The sequence below is a fragment of the Pholis gunnellus genome (assembly GCF_910591455.1).
Source record: "Pholis gunnellus genome assembly, chromosome: 18".
Lineage (NCBI taxonomy): Eukaryota > Metazoa > Chordata > Actinopteri > Perciformes > Pholidae > Pholis > Pholis gunnellus.
In genome coordinates this window covers 15,592,216-15,604,642 of record NC_136545.1, presented here as the reverse complement: position 1 = coordinate 15,604,642, position 12,427 = coordinate 15,592,216, and the positions used below count along the sequence as shown (strand labels likewise).

The following is a 12,427-nucleotide window of genomic DNA, read 5'->3' as shown; positions in this document are numbered from 1 at the left end:
CATCCCTCTCATATGAGAGTGGTATCAAACTTCTCATCTACCTCTTGACAAGAAAGCAAATAAGTGTATTTCCCAAAATGTCAAACTTTAAAAGATGTCTCATTAAAGCTTTGGGAAAGTTTAGTCTGTTTAGCTTTGCTGTGCCTAAGAAGTAAAAGCACTGAAAGGCACATCGCTAAAACAGTGATTTACCTCCAAAATTAGGGTGCACAGTCTAAATTAATAGTATGTCAAAAGCTCTTCAATATTAGAAAGCAGACGATCCAATTTTCCATTAACATGTCAGCTTATAAAGCAGCAGCTGCTGCTTGAAACTGTTAAAGGTTATTTCCACATCGGTGCTGCTGGAAATCAAAGCCTGAAAGACATCTTGACATTCTCCCTGTTAAATTAGGAAGTAATTCAAGTAGTCCGTCTATTCATCCTTCACATCATTTGTAACAGCTACAGTATTTCAAAAACCTCAGAATTGCACTCTGATAACCGACATGTTTTTTTTTAAGCCAAGTCAACTCATTTTGAAATCTGGCTTCAGAGCTGACCTCAATACCAAAACAACTAAAGATCTAAATTCCCTTTAATGGGTTCAAAGGAGAAATAATTGCTGTTTGATCCAAACACAGAGTAGCTTACAATACACATGATATGAAATAATACAACACAACTATACAGTATATGGTACATTAGAACAACATGACAGAATATATATATATTTATTTAATGAGAGAGGCTAATTTAAAATATCAACTGAACGCTGTATTAAAAAGATCTTTGATCCTGACTATTTTATTCCATCAATTTGACAGTGGCTCTAAAGGAAAAATACACAAACACCTGACCTTTCAGATGAGCTGCAGAGGTCTGAAGGCGAAAGTCAAAAGGCTTAGAGTGCACTCTAGAATTATTGAACTGTGATTACCAAGTTTCACTTAGTGAAGCGGTCCATACAAATGCCACTGCCCTTTCCATTTCCAATATTAACATCCATATCAATTATTCTATAGCCACATCGCTTTGGTGCACACCAGAATATCTCAACCACTATTAGATTGAATTTTGTACAGATATTCATGGTCCCTGGAGGGTGAATCCTATCGACTTTGGTGATCACATGACTTTTCCTCTCCCGCCACCATGAGGTTAATATTTGTGTTTTTGACGTGAAAAGTATTCCATTGGATTTACTGCTGTGAGACTTTATGGTCCAGAACAGTAGGATTTCTTGCTAAAAGTGTTACAATTATATCCAAGTAAAATAAAACAACTTTGTTTCCCAGAAATCTTGCGATCGTCGCGCTGAGGCTGAGCCACGCGCCACGCGCCGACGTCACCAGAAAAAGGAAGCAGTTTGTAAACAGGGCTCGCTTAGATATCAAACCAGCGTACCCCGGCAGCAGAACCCTATTGCCCGGTGGAACTGTAATTAAACAAATGTAGGAATCTGAAGCTGCAGATTAATCAATATTAGCCGTAGGCCTATCACATATGGTGATCTGCTGTCGGGTATCTCCAACACTTACCATCACGCGTTCAGCTGTGTGACCTGTGCCCGACTTAGAAGCAAAGGTAGGCTGAACTTCTGCAGAAGTTACATTTTGTGATTTTGATCTAATGTTACATTTGTATAGTGATGTGGACTAACTCATGCTGCAGCTACTTTTGCAAAGTGATATTAATCCGGTGTTACATTTAAAACGGTTTGTAAGTACTTGTAAGTTTTTGGTACAAACTTGGCTTGCACTTATTTATAGAAATGTTTTATTTGACTCTAAATAAGTAAATAGGTAAACACTGCACCGCAGGTGGTCTTGCTGTATGGCTGCATTTACCTTGAAAAAGCCTTTACCATTTACATTTACCTTTGACTCAGTTTCAGAGTCTAAAGTCTAAATGTCTAAAGTCTAAATGTCATTGACAGCATGAAGGAATGAATCAGGTGCGGAAGTACTGTGGATTTTTTACACCTGTCTAGTTTGTTAACATTTCTTTTTTGTATTAGAGCAGACTGGTCTAAACTTCCCAAAGAAAAACAAAGGTAAGCCAAAGTGATTCACAGTTCTTATTAACCAGTTTGCTGTACGGCTGCAGTCATCCATTATTTTCATTATCGATGAATCAGTTAGTCTAGGAAACATCTACTTTGCAGTATTCAAATGTCTTATTCCACATTCAGTTCACGCTGAGATGTTACAAAGAAAATCAGTAAATCTTCGATTGTGAGGCTGTAATCATAGTTTGAAAAATGCCCGAACGATGAATTGATTATCACAATAGTTGCAGATTATTGATCCGTCGATCAACTAACTGTTTCGGGTCTAATTTGCTGTTGCGTAAAGAAAAGTGGGAGTTCTTCATGTGTCATCCATGAAAATGGTCAAATAAATAAATACAGACGGTTGAGGTGCCACCGGTTTCTGTTTTAACAACTATGGAAATGTATTTTTCCCATATTCAGAATGTAAAAGCGCAACATAAACATTCAACAAATACATTTGTAAATGCAAAAAAGCTCAAATTCAGTGGTTCAAGCCTCTGAAATGTGAATATTTGCAGGGGTTAGTAAATCATATTAAGACGTCACCTTTTTTTATTGCAGCCACAATGTGATTTGTAAAAGGTTTTGCTTGACATTAGTAAGTTGTGCAATTCCTAATGAGATCACAGAATGTGACGTGAGCACCCCTCACTCCCTCTGCTGTTGGTGTTGCATCGATTTTTGCTTGTACTCTTCCTTGTAGTCCTTTCATCATGGCTGTGAGAGAGAGTGTCGACAGGGTTTTGGTCTCAGGCCATTTGGAGCTTAGGTGAACATCATTTCTGAGCACATGAAATTGTGTGTGTGTGCGTGGGCTCTCTGACTAGCTCACAGCTAGAAGACGCTTCTAATAGAGATATGCCACTGGCTGGTTGGCTAATCTGCATAATGGATTATTTTTTTGTCCCTGATCTAGATTTGCAGTTTTAATAATTAGGTGGCCGCGGGGGGGGGCATGGGTTTGTAAATTTGTACTTTGTGGTTTACTTTACAATGATCGAAGCACATCCTCACGGAGCTGCAACAGGGGCCTGCTCATACAATATATCTGTGTGTTTGTTTGTTTTAAAAGGTTATGGACAAAATCCATAACCTTACTGTTTAGCTGAAAAGTCATTCCAACGTTGAGTTTCTGCTGCCTGTTTTGAGTCATCGCTCCTTCACATCACATGCTCATAGTGGGACAACACTCACATTTCATGCATTTTATTGTGATTATTTTACAAAATTGTTACACAGCAGGTTTAAATTTACATGTACTTCCTGTGGCGATGGCTAATTTAGTATGTCAATAACCTTAACTTAAGTAAATGTGTTGTGGAGATGTTGATTGACTTTGCACACACCAGACACATATTTAGAATATAGATATAGTGTATTTCATTTACATTAATTAAATTCATAAATTCTCATTAGGTGTCCATCCACAGAGTGCCAGAGTGCCATTTAATCATTTAAAAACCATCATTTAAACCTTCGGCAGCACCACAGGGCTGCAGTGAAGTGACGGAATGACTATTGCACCGGTGACCCCAAGTGAATAAATTACAATGTACAAAATGCAACTGATAAGTAAACAAATTAAAGATCCCCAAAGACCATCACTCCAGGTGCTCACTGTTTATCATGAATAGGGCTGCAATACACATACAGTAGGTGCCATCACATATATGCTTGGAGACAAATTACCGTAATAAGGTGATGCATATCTAAATCTCCTTGTGTAGCACCTTCAATTTGCACAAGCATCTGCAACCTTCATATATTCAACATTCTCATTTACTTAATTTCCTGTGTCTGTTGTAAGACACTGAGATGACTATGAAATCTGATTAAAACAAACAGTTGCATGCAGTTTACTTCAGGCATTAAACTTACACAACAATAAAGGCTGCGATTACTTCATATTTGTGGTGCTGCTGATTTAACAATCTATGAACACAAACTTCTTTTGGCACATGAAAACCTGTGCCTGTTATCTGAAGTCTGTTGAGCAAGTGAAGTGAAGATAATGTTGTCGGTACCGTTTAGACACTCGGTAGTGAACAACACGCTAACATGCTGACGGATTCTGTGTTTTTAGCTGAGATATACCATTGGTTAAAACAGATCAGTGATGCTGTTTTCCTGTCATTCTACTGCATGAAGTTTGCTCCAAGCATTCTGGTGTTCTTCACCACTGTTTTGGAAAATGGAAATAACGGGAGAATCGGGCAAACCAGCATTAAAATGACAATATTTTATTTTTAAATTTGCTGTGCGGTGGATCTAATTTATGGCGATATGAAGAGTGGTTCATATGTATTTAGGAAAGTAACTGATCAATATTTAAAGAAACTTTAAAGTGTTAAATTTGAGACCTTAATTCGGTGTGGTCTAATTGTGTTTTTTGTCCAAATCAATCACTGATATCAATCTCTACAACTTTGCTTTGGCAGCATTACACTGTACGACCCCTGCTGTTAGCATCTGGTCTATGTCTGCTGATGTAAACCCATACTCATTTAGGACATCGACTGTGTGTTCTCCAATAACAGGGTCGGAGGCAAGGCAAGGCTCTGCAGGAGTCCGAGAGAGAACCGGGGCCGGCCGGGGGCTTTCCTCCCCGCTGGCGTCCTTCATGAAGGAAGCTCTTTCCTGGTTATGCGGGTGTGAGCTCACCTCGTCGAAAGACAACACAGGTGTAACACAGGCATCAGTCCCATCAAAAATCCTTGACCACTCTGCTTGACTTTTTGAAGCAAAACACTCTGTGAAGAGCCGTCTCAGCTCTGGCCAATCGGTGAAGCTCATCTGAGGAGGTAACGCTCCAGCATCCAACTCTAAACCTAGAGGGCGAAACAAATACTTTTATAACCCAACAGAGAAACGCGTGTCAACAGCTAAATGATTGTTGTTCACCTGATTTTACAGATCTGCTGCTTTCACATTTCTAGAGATTGGTGTTGTGAGGAGAAGAGTGTTTCATTTAATTTCACACTGTGTCCTTCACATGCCTTAGTTTCCCTCGAGGTTTAGCTGTTGTTCATGGCATGGCACACGTGTGACACAAGTGACCAATGCCATAGGGGCTCCTTTCATCTATAAAAATGCTTCCAATCTGGATTTGCTCACTACGAACCCTTAAGTAGTTGTGTGTAGAACTGGGGTTCTATGGCTCCCACAGCCATGTACTTTCCGTCTGCGGTCTCGTAGGTATCGTAGAAGGGCGCTCCGCTGTCCAACATGTTTTGTCCTCTAGGACGGTCCCACAAACCGATGCTACGAGATTTCCATGCAAATGAACCTACATATGCGGCTCCTTCTACCTGAGGATGGTGAGATACAGGAAGAGAAAACACAAGGTCAAAAGGGTCTCTTATCTCTATTTGATGCATAATTAATCCAGTCATATGTAGATTTTAAAGAGACAGATACATGAATATAAAGCACCATGCCTTTGCTGGAAACAAGAGCACACATGTTTCTGTTTAAGTAATTCATTGGCAAACTACCACCTGTATACACTCCCATACATGTTAGTCTATACCTTTTTCATAGAGAAGCTGACTTAAGAAGATATCAGCAGCATATCTCTCCAGTATGCAGCCCCCTTTCTCAAGAAGAAATTGCACAAAGCAGGTGAAATGCTATGCTACTGCAATAACTTGTCAAAACACTGCACAAAGGGTGAATATACTGACATTCACTGTATAAACCACCTGCTCCCTATTCTCTAAATCTGCATGTGGGCATAAGCTATTACTGCTAATGAATGAATAAAAAGGAAGCTATATATCTCTAACTGAAATTGTTGAGATGGAATCAGTCACCTTCAAAAGTGTCGTGCTATGTACTGATTGCAATCAATGCAGTCACAGCATGAATTAAGTGCTGCTTCTCAAAAGTAATTTTATAAGAGCAAACAATAATGGCATAATCAACAAGGGGGATTTACATACTTAAAGTAGTAACACAATGTACACAGCTCAACTATCTTCTTCCAAATTGCTAAAAACAGCAGCCTGCTGCGGCATAAAACAACGCTATGAGAGTGGTGCGATTGTGCCAAAACCGCTAAGTTGTTGAAAATGTATTTATAGCTCTGTAAAGTCAAGGGGAGATATAGATTTTGGGTGCTTATTCTCTGTTGGCTCATCAAAGTGACCCTTTTACATTGTTTTCAATGTACAATCATAATTATAATGTACCCTCCCTCTGGCCCAATGCAGTGCATGTTGGGATTTGCTCCAGCCCATGCAAATATTGACAGTGGGTGGCTGAATTAAAATAATAATTTGAGATTGTCAGCAGGCTTTTAATGGAATGGGCTCGATTGGTCCTGTTCGATCTTTCAAGCAAAGGTTGAGGGAAAATCCGCTGCATTGTCAAACACATTCGCTCAGCCCCAACTCATCACGTTATATAGTTGTGAGGCAGATGGTGTACTGCCTGTGACTGAGTCTTGTTCTTGCATTGACACAGAGAATCCTCATGTTTGCATGGTGTTACAAGGAGAAAACAGCCTATGCAGTGATGTACACAGTAGAATGCACACAAGACAAAACAATGCAACTGAGCAGGGGAGTGAAAAACGTTTTTCTAGTCGTAGGTACTGTATATAAAATTTATGTAAAAACAACATCAGTAATAAGGATGTATAAAAATGTAGATAAGAAAAAGCAGGAACCACACTTTTTAAACCCGACTACAGACTAAGTGTCAGGACCGTTCGGCCATTGTTGCTTCTTATTAATATCTGTCTCTGCCCCATCATGATAATCCCAAAGATCCAAAGGTTGTTTGTGTAATTACAGACGCTAAAATCTACTGGTTACTAATCATAAAGTATATCACCTGATTCTCCATCATACAACACGTGGATTCAAAAAGTCTTTATGAGATGAAGACGGCGGTAAAGACCCGAACCATAACTGGATAAATGTCAAAACAGCTGTAAACTGGATAAAGACCAATTTGCATACATTTGCACTGCCTTACATGAGATGCTGAAGTTTTACTTTATGAAAGTAACACACAGCATCCCTTCAGTCCTACACTGTAGCAGTCGAAACACTTCACTTCCATAAGCTAAAACATTTTTTGCATCAAATAAAACTACAACCAAATACACTTTAGTGTGTTACACGCATCAAGCTGCATATTTCACACTTTTCATGAGGATTTATGGAGTTGCAATATTCAAAATATTTTACAAATCCACCTCCTTAAGGAGTTCATTAGAGCTTGGTAACCTTCCTGCTTCATTACAGCCAGTGGATATCAGGCACAGCAGGGTTCAGACACTTTGATGTGCTTTTCATTCAACTTCACTAAGGGCTGTCCAATTGATCACTTATCCCAATAAAAGTCAAACATGACATAAAAGTTTGCCACAAAGTGGTGCATTATGGTAGCGTACTGCACAGTAATACAGAATACCTCGGATAACTTTCCTGAGTAGTAAAGTCTTTCCTCCGATAAGCATGAACTGCTTTCCGGTGTTTGACAAGTCTTCAACCTGGACTACCTGGTTTGTATTAAATGTTCTCGGTTCTCAGTCGTTAATCCGACTGTCTACCTCCAATAGTGTCTGACTGCAGTTTGTGCAAAGCGTCTCTATTGTTATTGAAAATGAATGAATGTCAACAACACGTTCTGCACGGTACGCGTTCACTGGAGTCTGACTACATGCTTACCATGCTGGCGTCAATGACCTGTCCTTTCCCGGACTTTGTCCTCTCGAGCAGAGCGAGGACTATCCCTAGAGCACAGCTGAGACCACCTCCAGCAAAGTCTGCTATCAGATTCAACGGAGCGTAGGGCTTCTCTCCACTCCGACCCAGCCGGGATAAAAGCCCTGTGACAGAAACGAGGAGACAAAAGCTTCACACAAAATCTGTTGCGCAAGTGCACCTACCTCATAAGCTAAGTATCTATTGGGTAGTACATGTATGTATGTATCAGAAGTCTTGTGAGTCATGTCTGAGTCATTTATATCAGTTTATCAACAGGTGGTATTTATTTGTTGTATAGAATTTCTTGCTGTGGACCTCCCATTGCATTGGAATAGTTATTTTCCTTAGTCATACTAAGTGTTACCTAAAGCACACCTGGTTCACAAATGAAATAATGGGAAAGAATACTATGTGGATAATGTCTGTTGAGTTTGTCGCGTGTCCAACATGATGTTGATGTCTATGTTTCGATGTTACCAACCATGTTGTACTGAAAGCAACTAGCACCGACCTTGGTTGTGTTGTCTTTTGTGTTTGTTTTAATTGATGGATTGAAACGGTTGACTTCACGCACACAGTCACAGCACTAAAGTAATTACAGACTGAAACTCCAAGTTTGCTCACTTCCAAGGTCATGAAAAGATAGAGACAGTACAAAGAGATGAACAATCGCCATCCTCACAAAAAGATTATCTTCCTCTGGCGGCTTTAAGAACACACTAGTCCATTAAATCTGCAATATAAGGTATAGAAACAGCCAATGTAAAAGCATTAACAGCTGTGTGTACGTGTGTGTTATGACCTGAGAGGGCGACGTAGTTGATGTCGTGCCCTGCTGCGGTGGCGTAAGATCCGCTCTGTCCGTACCCCGTCAACCGAGCGTAGATCAGCTGAGGATTCTCCTTCAACAGCTCCTGTGGACCGAGGCCCAGCTTCTCCATCACACCTGGTCAGAAACAAAACCCCCCCCATGTCTGCTCATGTCGTTTCTCATTCAGTGTGAACATTGTGGTGACGTCCTGGCTATAACACGCTTGAAGCCCCCTTTTGAGCTGTGGTCTGACCTTTACGGTAGGGCTCAAGAACGACATCAGACTGGACACAGAGCTTCCTGAGCAAGGTTACACCCTCTGGCGTCTTCAGGTTGATGGCCACGGATCGTTTCCCCCGCGCTTGTGTATCTAAAGACATGCCGGTCTTGGTCCGGTCCACGCGGATCACCTTGGCTCCGAAGTCTGCCAGGATCATGCCACAGAACGGCGCTGGAGCCAGGCCTGCCAGCTCAATAACTCTCACTCCGGCCAGAGCCATGATGAAAGGACTACAAGGAAGAGTACAAGCAAAAATAGATGCAACACCAACAGCAGAGGGAGTGAGGGATGCTCACGTCACATTCTGTGATCTCATTAGGAATTGCACAACTTACTAATGTCAAGCAAAACCTTTTACAAATCACATTGTGGCTGCAATAAAAAAAGGTGACGTCTTAATATGATTCACTAACCCCTGCAAATATTCACATTTCAGAGGCTTGAACCACTGAATTTGAGCATTTTTGCATTTACAAATGTATTTGTTGAATGTTTATGTTGCGCTTTTACATTCTGAATATGGGAAAAATACATTTCCATAGTTGTTAAAACAGAAACCGGTGGCACCTCAACTGTCTGTATTTATTTATTTGACCATTTTCATGGATGACGCATGAAGAACTTTGAATACTGCAAAGTAGATGTTTCCTAGACTAACTGATTCATCGATAATGAAAATAATGGATGACTGCAGCCGTACAGCAAACTGGTTAATAAGAACTGTGAATCACTTTGGCTTACCTTTGTTTTTCTTTGGGAAGTTTAGACCAGTCTGCTCTAATACAAAAACAAATGTTAACAAACTAGACAGGTGTAAAAAATCCACAGTACTTCCGCACCTGATTCATTCCTTCATGCTGTCAATGACATTTAGACTTTAGACATTTAGACTTTAGACTCTGAAACTGAGTCAAAGGTAAATGTAAATGGTAAAGGCTTTTTCAAGGTAAATGCAGCCATACAGCAAGACCACCTGCGGTGCAGTGTTTACCTATTTACTTATTTAGAGTCAAATAAAACATTTCTATAAATAAGTGCAAGCCAAGTTTGTACCAAAAACTTACAGTAAAGTCCTTACAAACCGTTTTAATGGTAACACCGGATTAATATCACTTTGCAAAAGTAGCTGCAGCATGAGTTAGTCCACATCACTATACAAATGTAACATTAGATCAAAATCACAAAATGTAACTTCTGCAGAAGTTCAGCCTACCTTTGCTTCTAAGTCGGGCACAGGTCACACAGCTGAACGCGTGATGGTAAGTGTTGGAGATACCCGACAGCAGATCACCATATGTGATAGGCCTACGGCTAATATTGATTAATCTGCAGCTTCAGATTCCTACATTTGTTTAATTACAGTTCCACCGGGCAATAGGGTTCTGCTGCCGGTGTACGCTGGTTTGATATCTAAGCGAGCCCTGTTTACAAACTGCTTCCTTTTCCTGGTGACGTCGGCGCGTGGCTCAGCCTCAGCGCGACGATCGCAAGATTTCTGGGAAATGAAGTTGTTTTATTTCACTTGGCTGTAATTGTAACACTTTTAGCAAGAAATCCTACTGTTTTAAAACAAACAAACACACAGATATATTGTATGAGCAGGCCCCTGTTGCAGCTCCGTGAAGATGTGCTTCGATCATTGTAAAGTAAACAACAAAGTACAAATTTACAAACCCATGCGCCCCCACACCCCCCCGCGGCCACCTTCTTATTAAAACTGCAAATCTAGATCAGGGACAAAAAAATAATCCATTATGCAGATTAGCCAAACAGCCAGTGGCATATCTCTATTAGAAGCGTCTTCCAGCTGTGAGCTAGTCAGAGAGCCCACGCACACACACACAATTTCATGTGCTCAGAAATGATGTTCACCTAAGCTCCAAATGGCCTGAGACCAAAACCCTGTGGACACTCTCTCTCACACTCTTTTTTTTACAAGCACTCTCCCTCACACTCTTTTTTTTACAAGCAAATTTGTATTTCGAAATGGGAAACGTATCTGCCAGTAAAATCAAATGGATCAAGAAGAAGGGTTTCCATTTTACATGTATGACAACATTTAAAATGTATCATTTAGAAAAAGCAAAACAGGTTCAGTGCAATGTGGATAAAATAAGCAATCAGACAAAAACATTTTAAAGAAATATTTTTAAGAAATGAAACGCAGGATAAGACCTCTTCTAAATGACTTTCCTCCAAAGTATTCTGACTATTGCTCCATCAGGAAGCGAATCCTGCTGGAAAGGAGTGTGGGTGGATGGAATTATTTCAATGTACTTCCTTTGAGTGCATCGGCAGATCCAAAAGAAATGAACTTGACACTCAGAGAGCAACTGCCTCTTGAAATGCTGTTACTGCTGCAGAAATAACAAACCATTACCTCCGAGAAGCCTGTGGGTGTTACGGAAAAATTACATTCCTTTTTTTTGAAGAGTCGCTTCAGTGCATTTAAACGCTGTTCTCAATGAAATGCCTGCTCACCAATGTTGTTTCAAATCATGTGTTCAGGCTTGCTTTGATGCAGTTTGATTCATTCATTCATCTGTTTATGATTCATCATTTTAATTGCCCGTTGCATGACATTTCTCTTTTGCGTTAATGAAGCCACCTTTGTCAGTTCTCACATCAGACACATAATCTTTAACATGTATCTTGTGCTATATAAATAAAGTTTGATTGATTGATTGATTGATTGATCTTTTCACTGGCTGCTGGTGTCAGTGCAGATGTCTCTGCTCATCAAATGCATGACATATTAATGTCTCTTTTCCATGCACTGGTGAACTGATGATGAGAACAACTGATACAGATTCATATTGAAGTGCATATCATATCAGATAAAACGTTCATTTCTTTTCTGCTATTATTGAAAAAAAGTGGGCTGAAGAAAAATGAATAAATACCACAACTGGTCTGCAAAGACGTGCACAAAGTGAAGGCTTTTGAAAGTCACTTACCCACATTCAGCAACTATATCCTGCAGATAAATGATCTTTCAGGAGTCATCAGACCGTGCAAAGTCTCAGCAGTGCAGTCTGTGCTGACAGTGAGAGGACATCAGGGGGATTCATCTGGAAAACCTGATTAACAATTTACACTCTGTCATTGCTCCTGTGATTATAAACCAGTGGGGTCCGACTTCACTCAAAGGTATAATATGAGTCAATGTCTTTGAAAGGTCTTGTATTCTACAATGCTTCCACCTTAAACTTTACAAAATAGTAAACCTACAGGGCTGAAAAATTATTTGCATCCATCTTCCACAAAACAGTAGAAGTGATTAATTATAGAAGATGAAACAAAAGTGATTTATCCACTGCTAGGGGCCAGAAGTGTGCCTTATCAACAAGGGGCCACAGAACCCAAGGGATCCTGAAAGCTCTGGGTATTGCATGCTGACTGGTTTATGCTAATTTGATTTAAATTTGTTTGGTTATATACGCTACTAAAGCACAGCATCTACCGGCATTAGCCCATTTTATTACCTGACCTGGAGACCCTGTTTTGAAGAGGGTCAGAATCTAGTTTTTAAGACCTTTATTATTTAATTTATTTACTTATATGTTGCATATTTCAAAATGACC

The 12,427-nt window shown here is 40.0% G+C and overlaps 1 protein-coding gene across 2 annotated transcripts; it reads right to left on the bottom strand.

The window, feature by feature from the left end:
* Positions 1–3,391: 3,391 nt before the first annotated feature.
* amacr (alpha-methylacyl-CoA racemase) lies at positions 3,392–10,242 on the bottom strand. Of its 2 annotated transcripts, none has more exons than XM_079179035.1 (7): positions 10,057–10,242; positions 9,585–9,620; positions 8,817–9,073; positions 8,555–8,698; positions 7,714–7,874; positions 5,157–5,343; positions 3,392–4,863 (listed from the first exon to the last, which is right to left on the bottom strand). In XM_079179035.1, exons 3-7 carry the CDS (start codon positions 9,061–9,063, stop codon positions 4,454–4,456), a joined length of 1,149 nt encoding a protein of 382 aa, XP_079035161.1. In that variant the 5' UTR covers positions 9,064–9,073; positions 9,585–9,620; positions 10,057–10,242; the 3' UTR covers positions 3,392–4,453. The 2 variants fall into 2 exon arrangements, with proteins under 2 accessions (XP_079035161.1, XP_079035162.1); XM_079179036.1 differs by having other exon boundaries at positions 9,585–9,615.
* Positions 10,243–12,427: the final 2,185 nt, after the last annotated feature.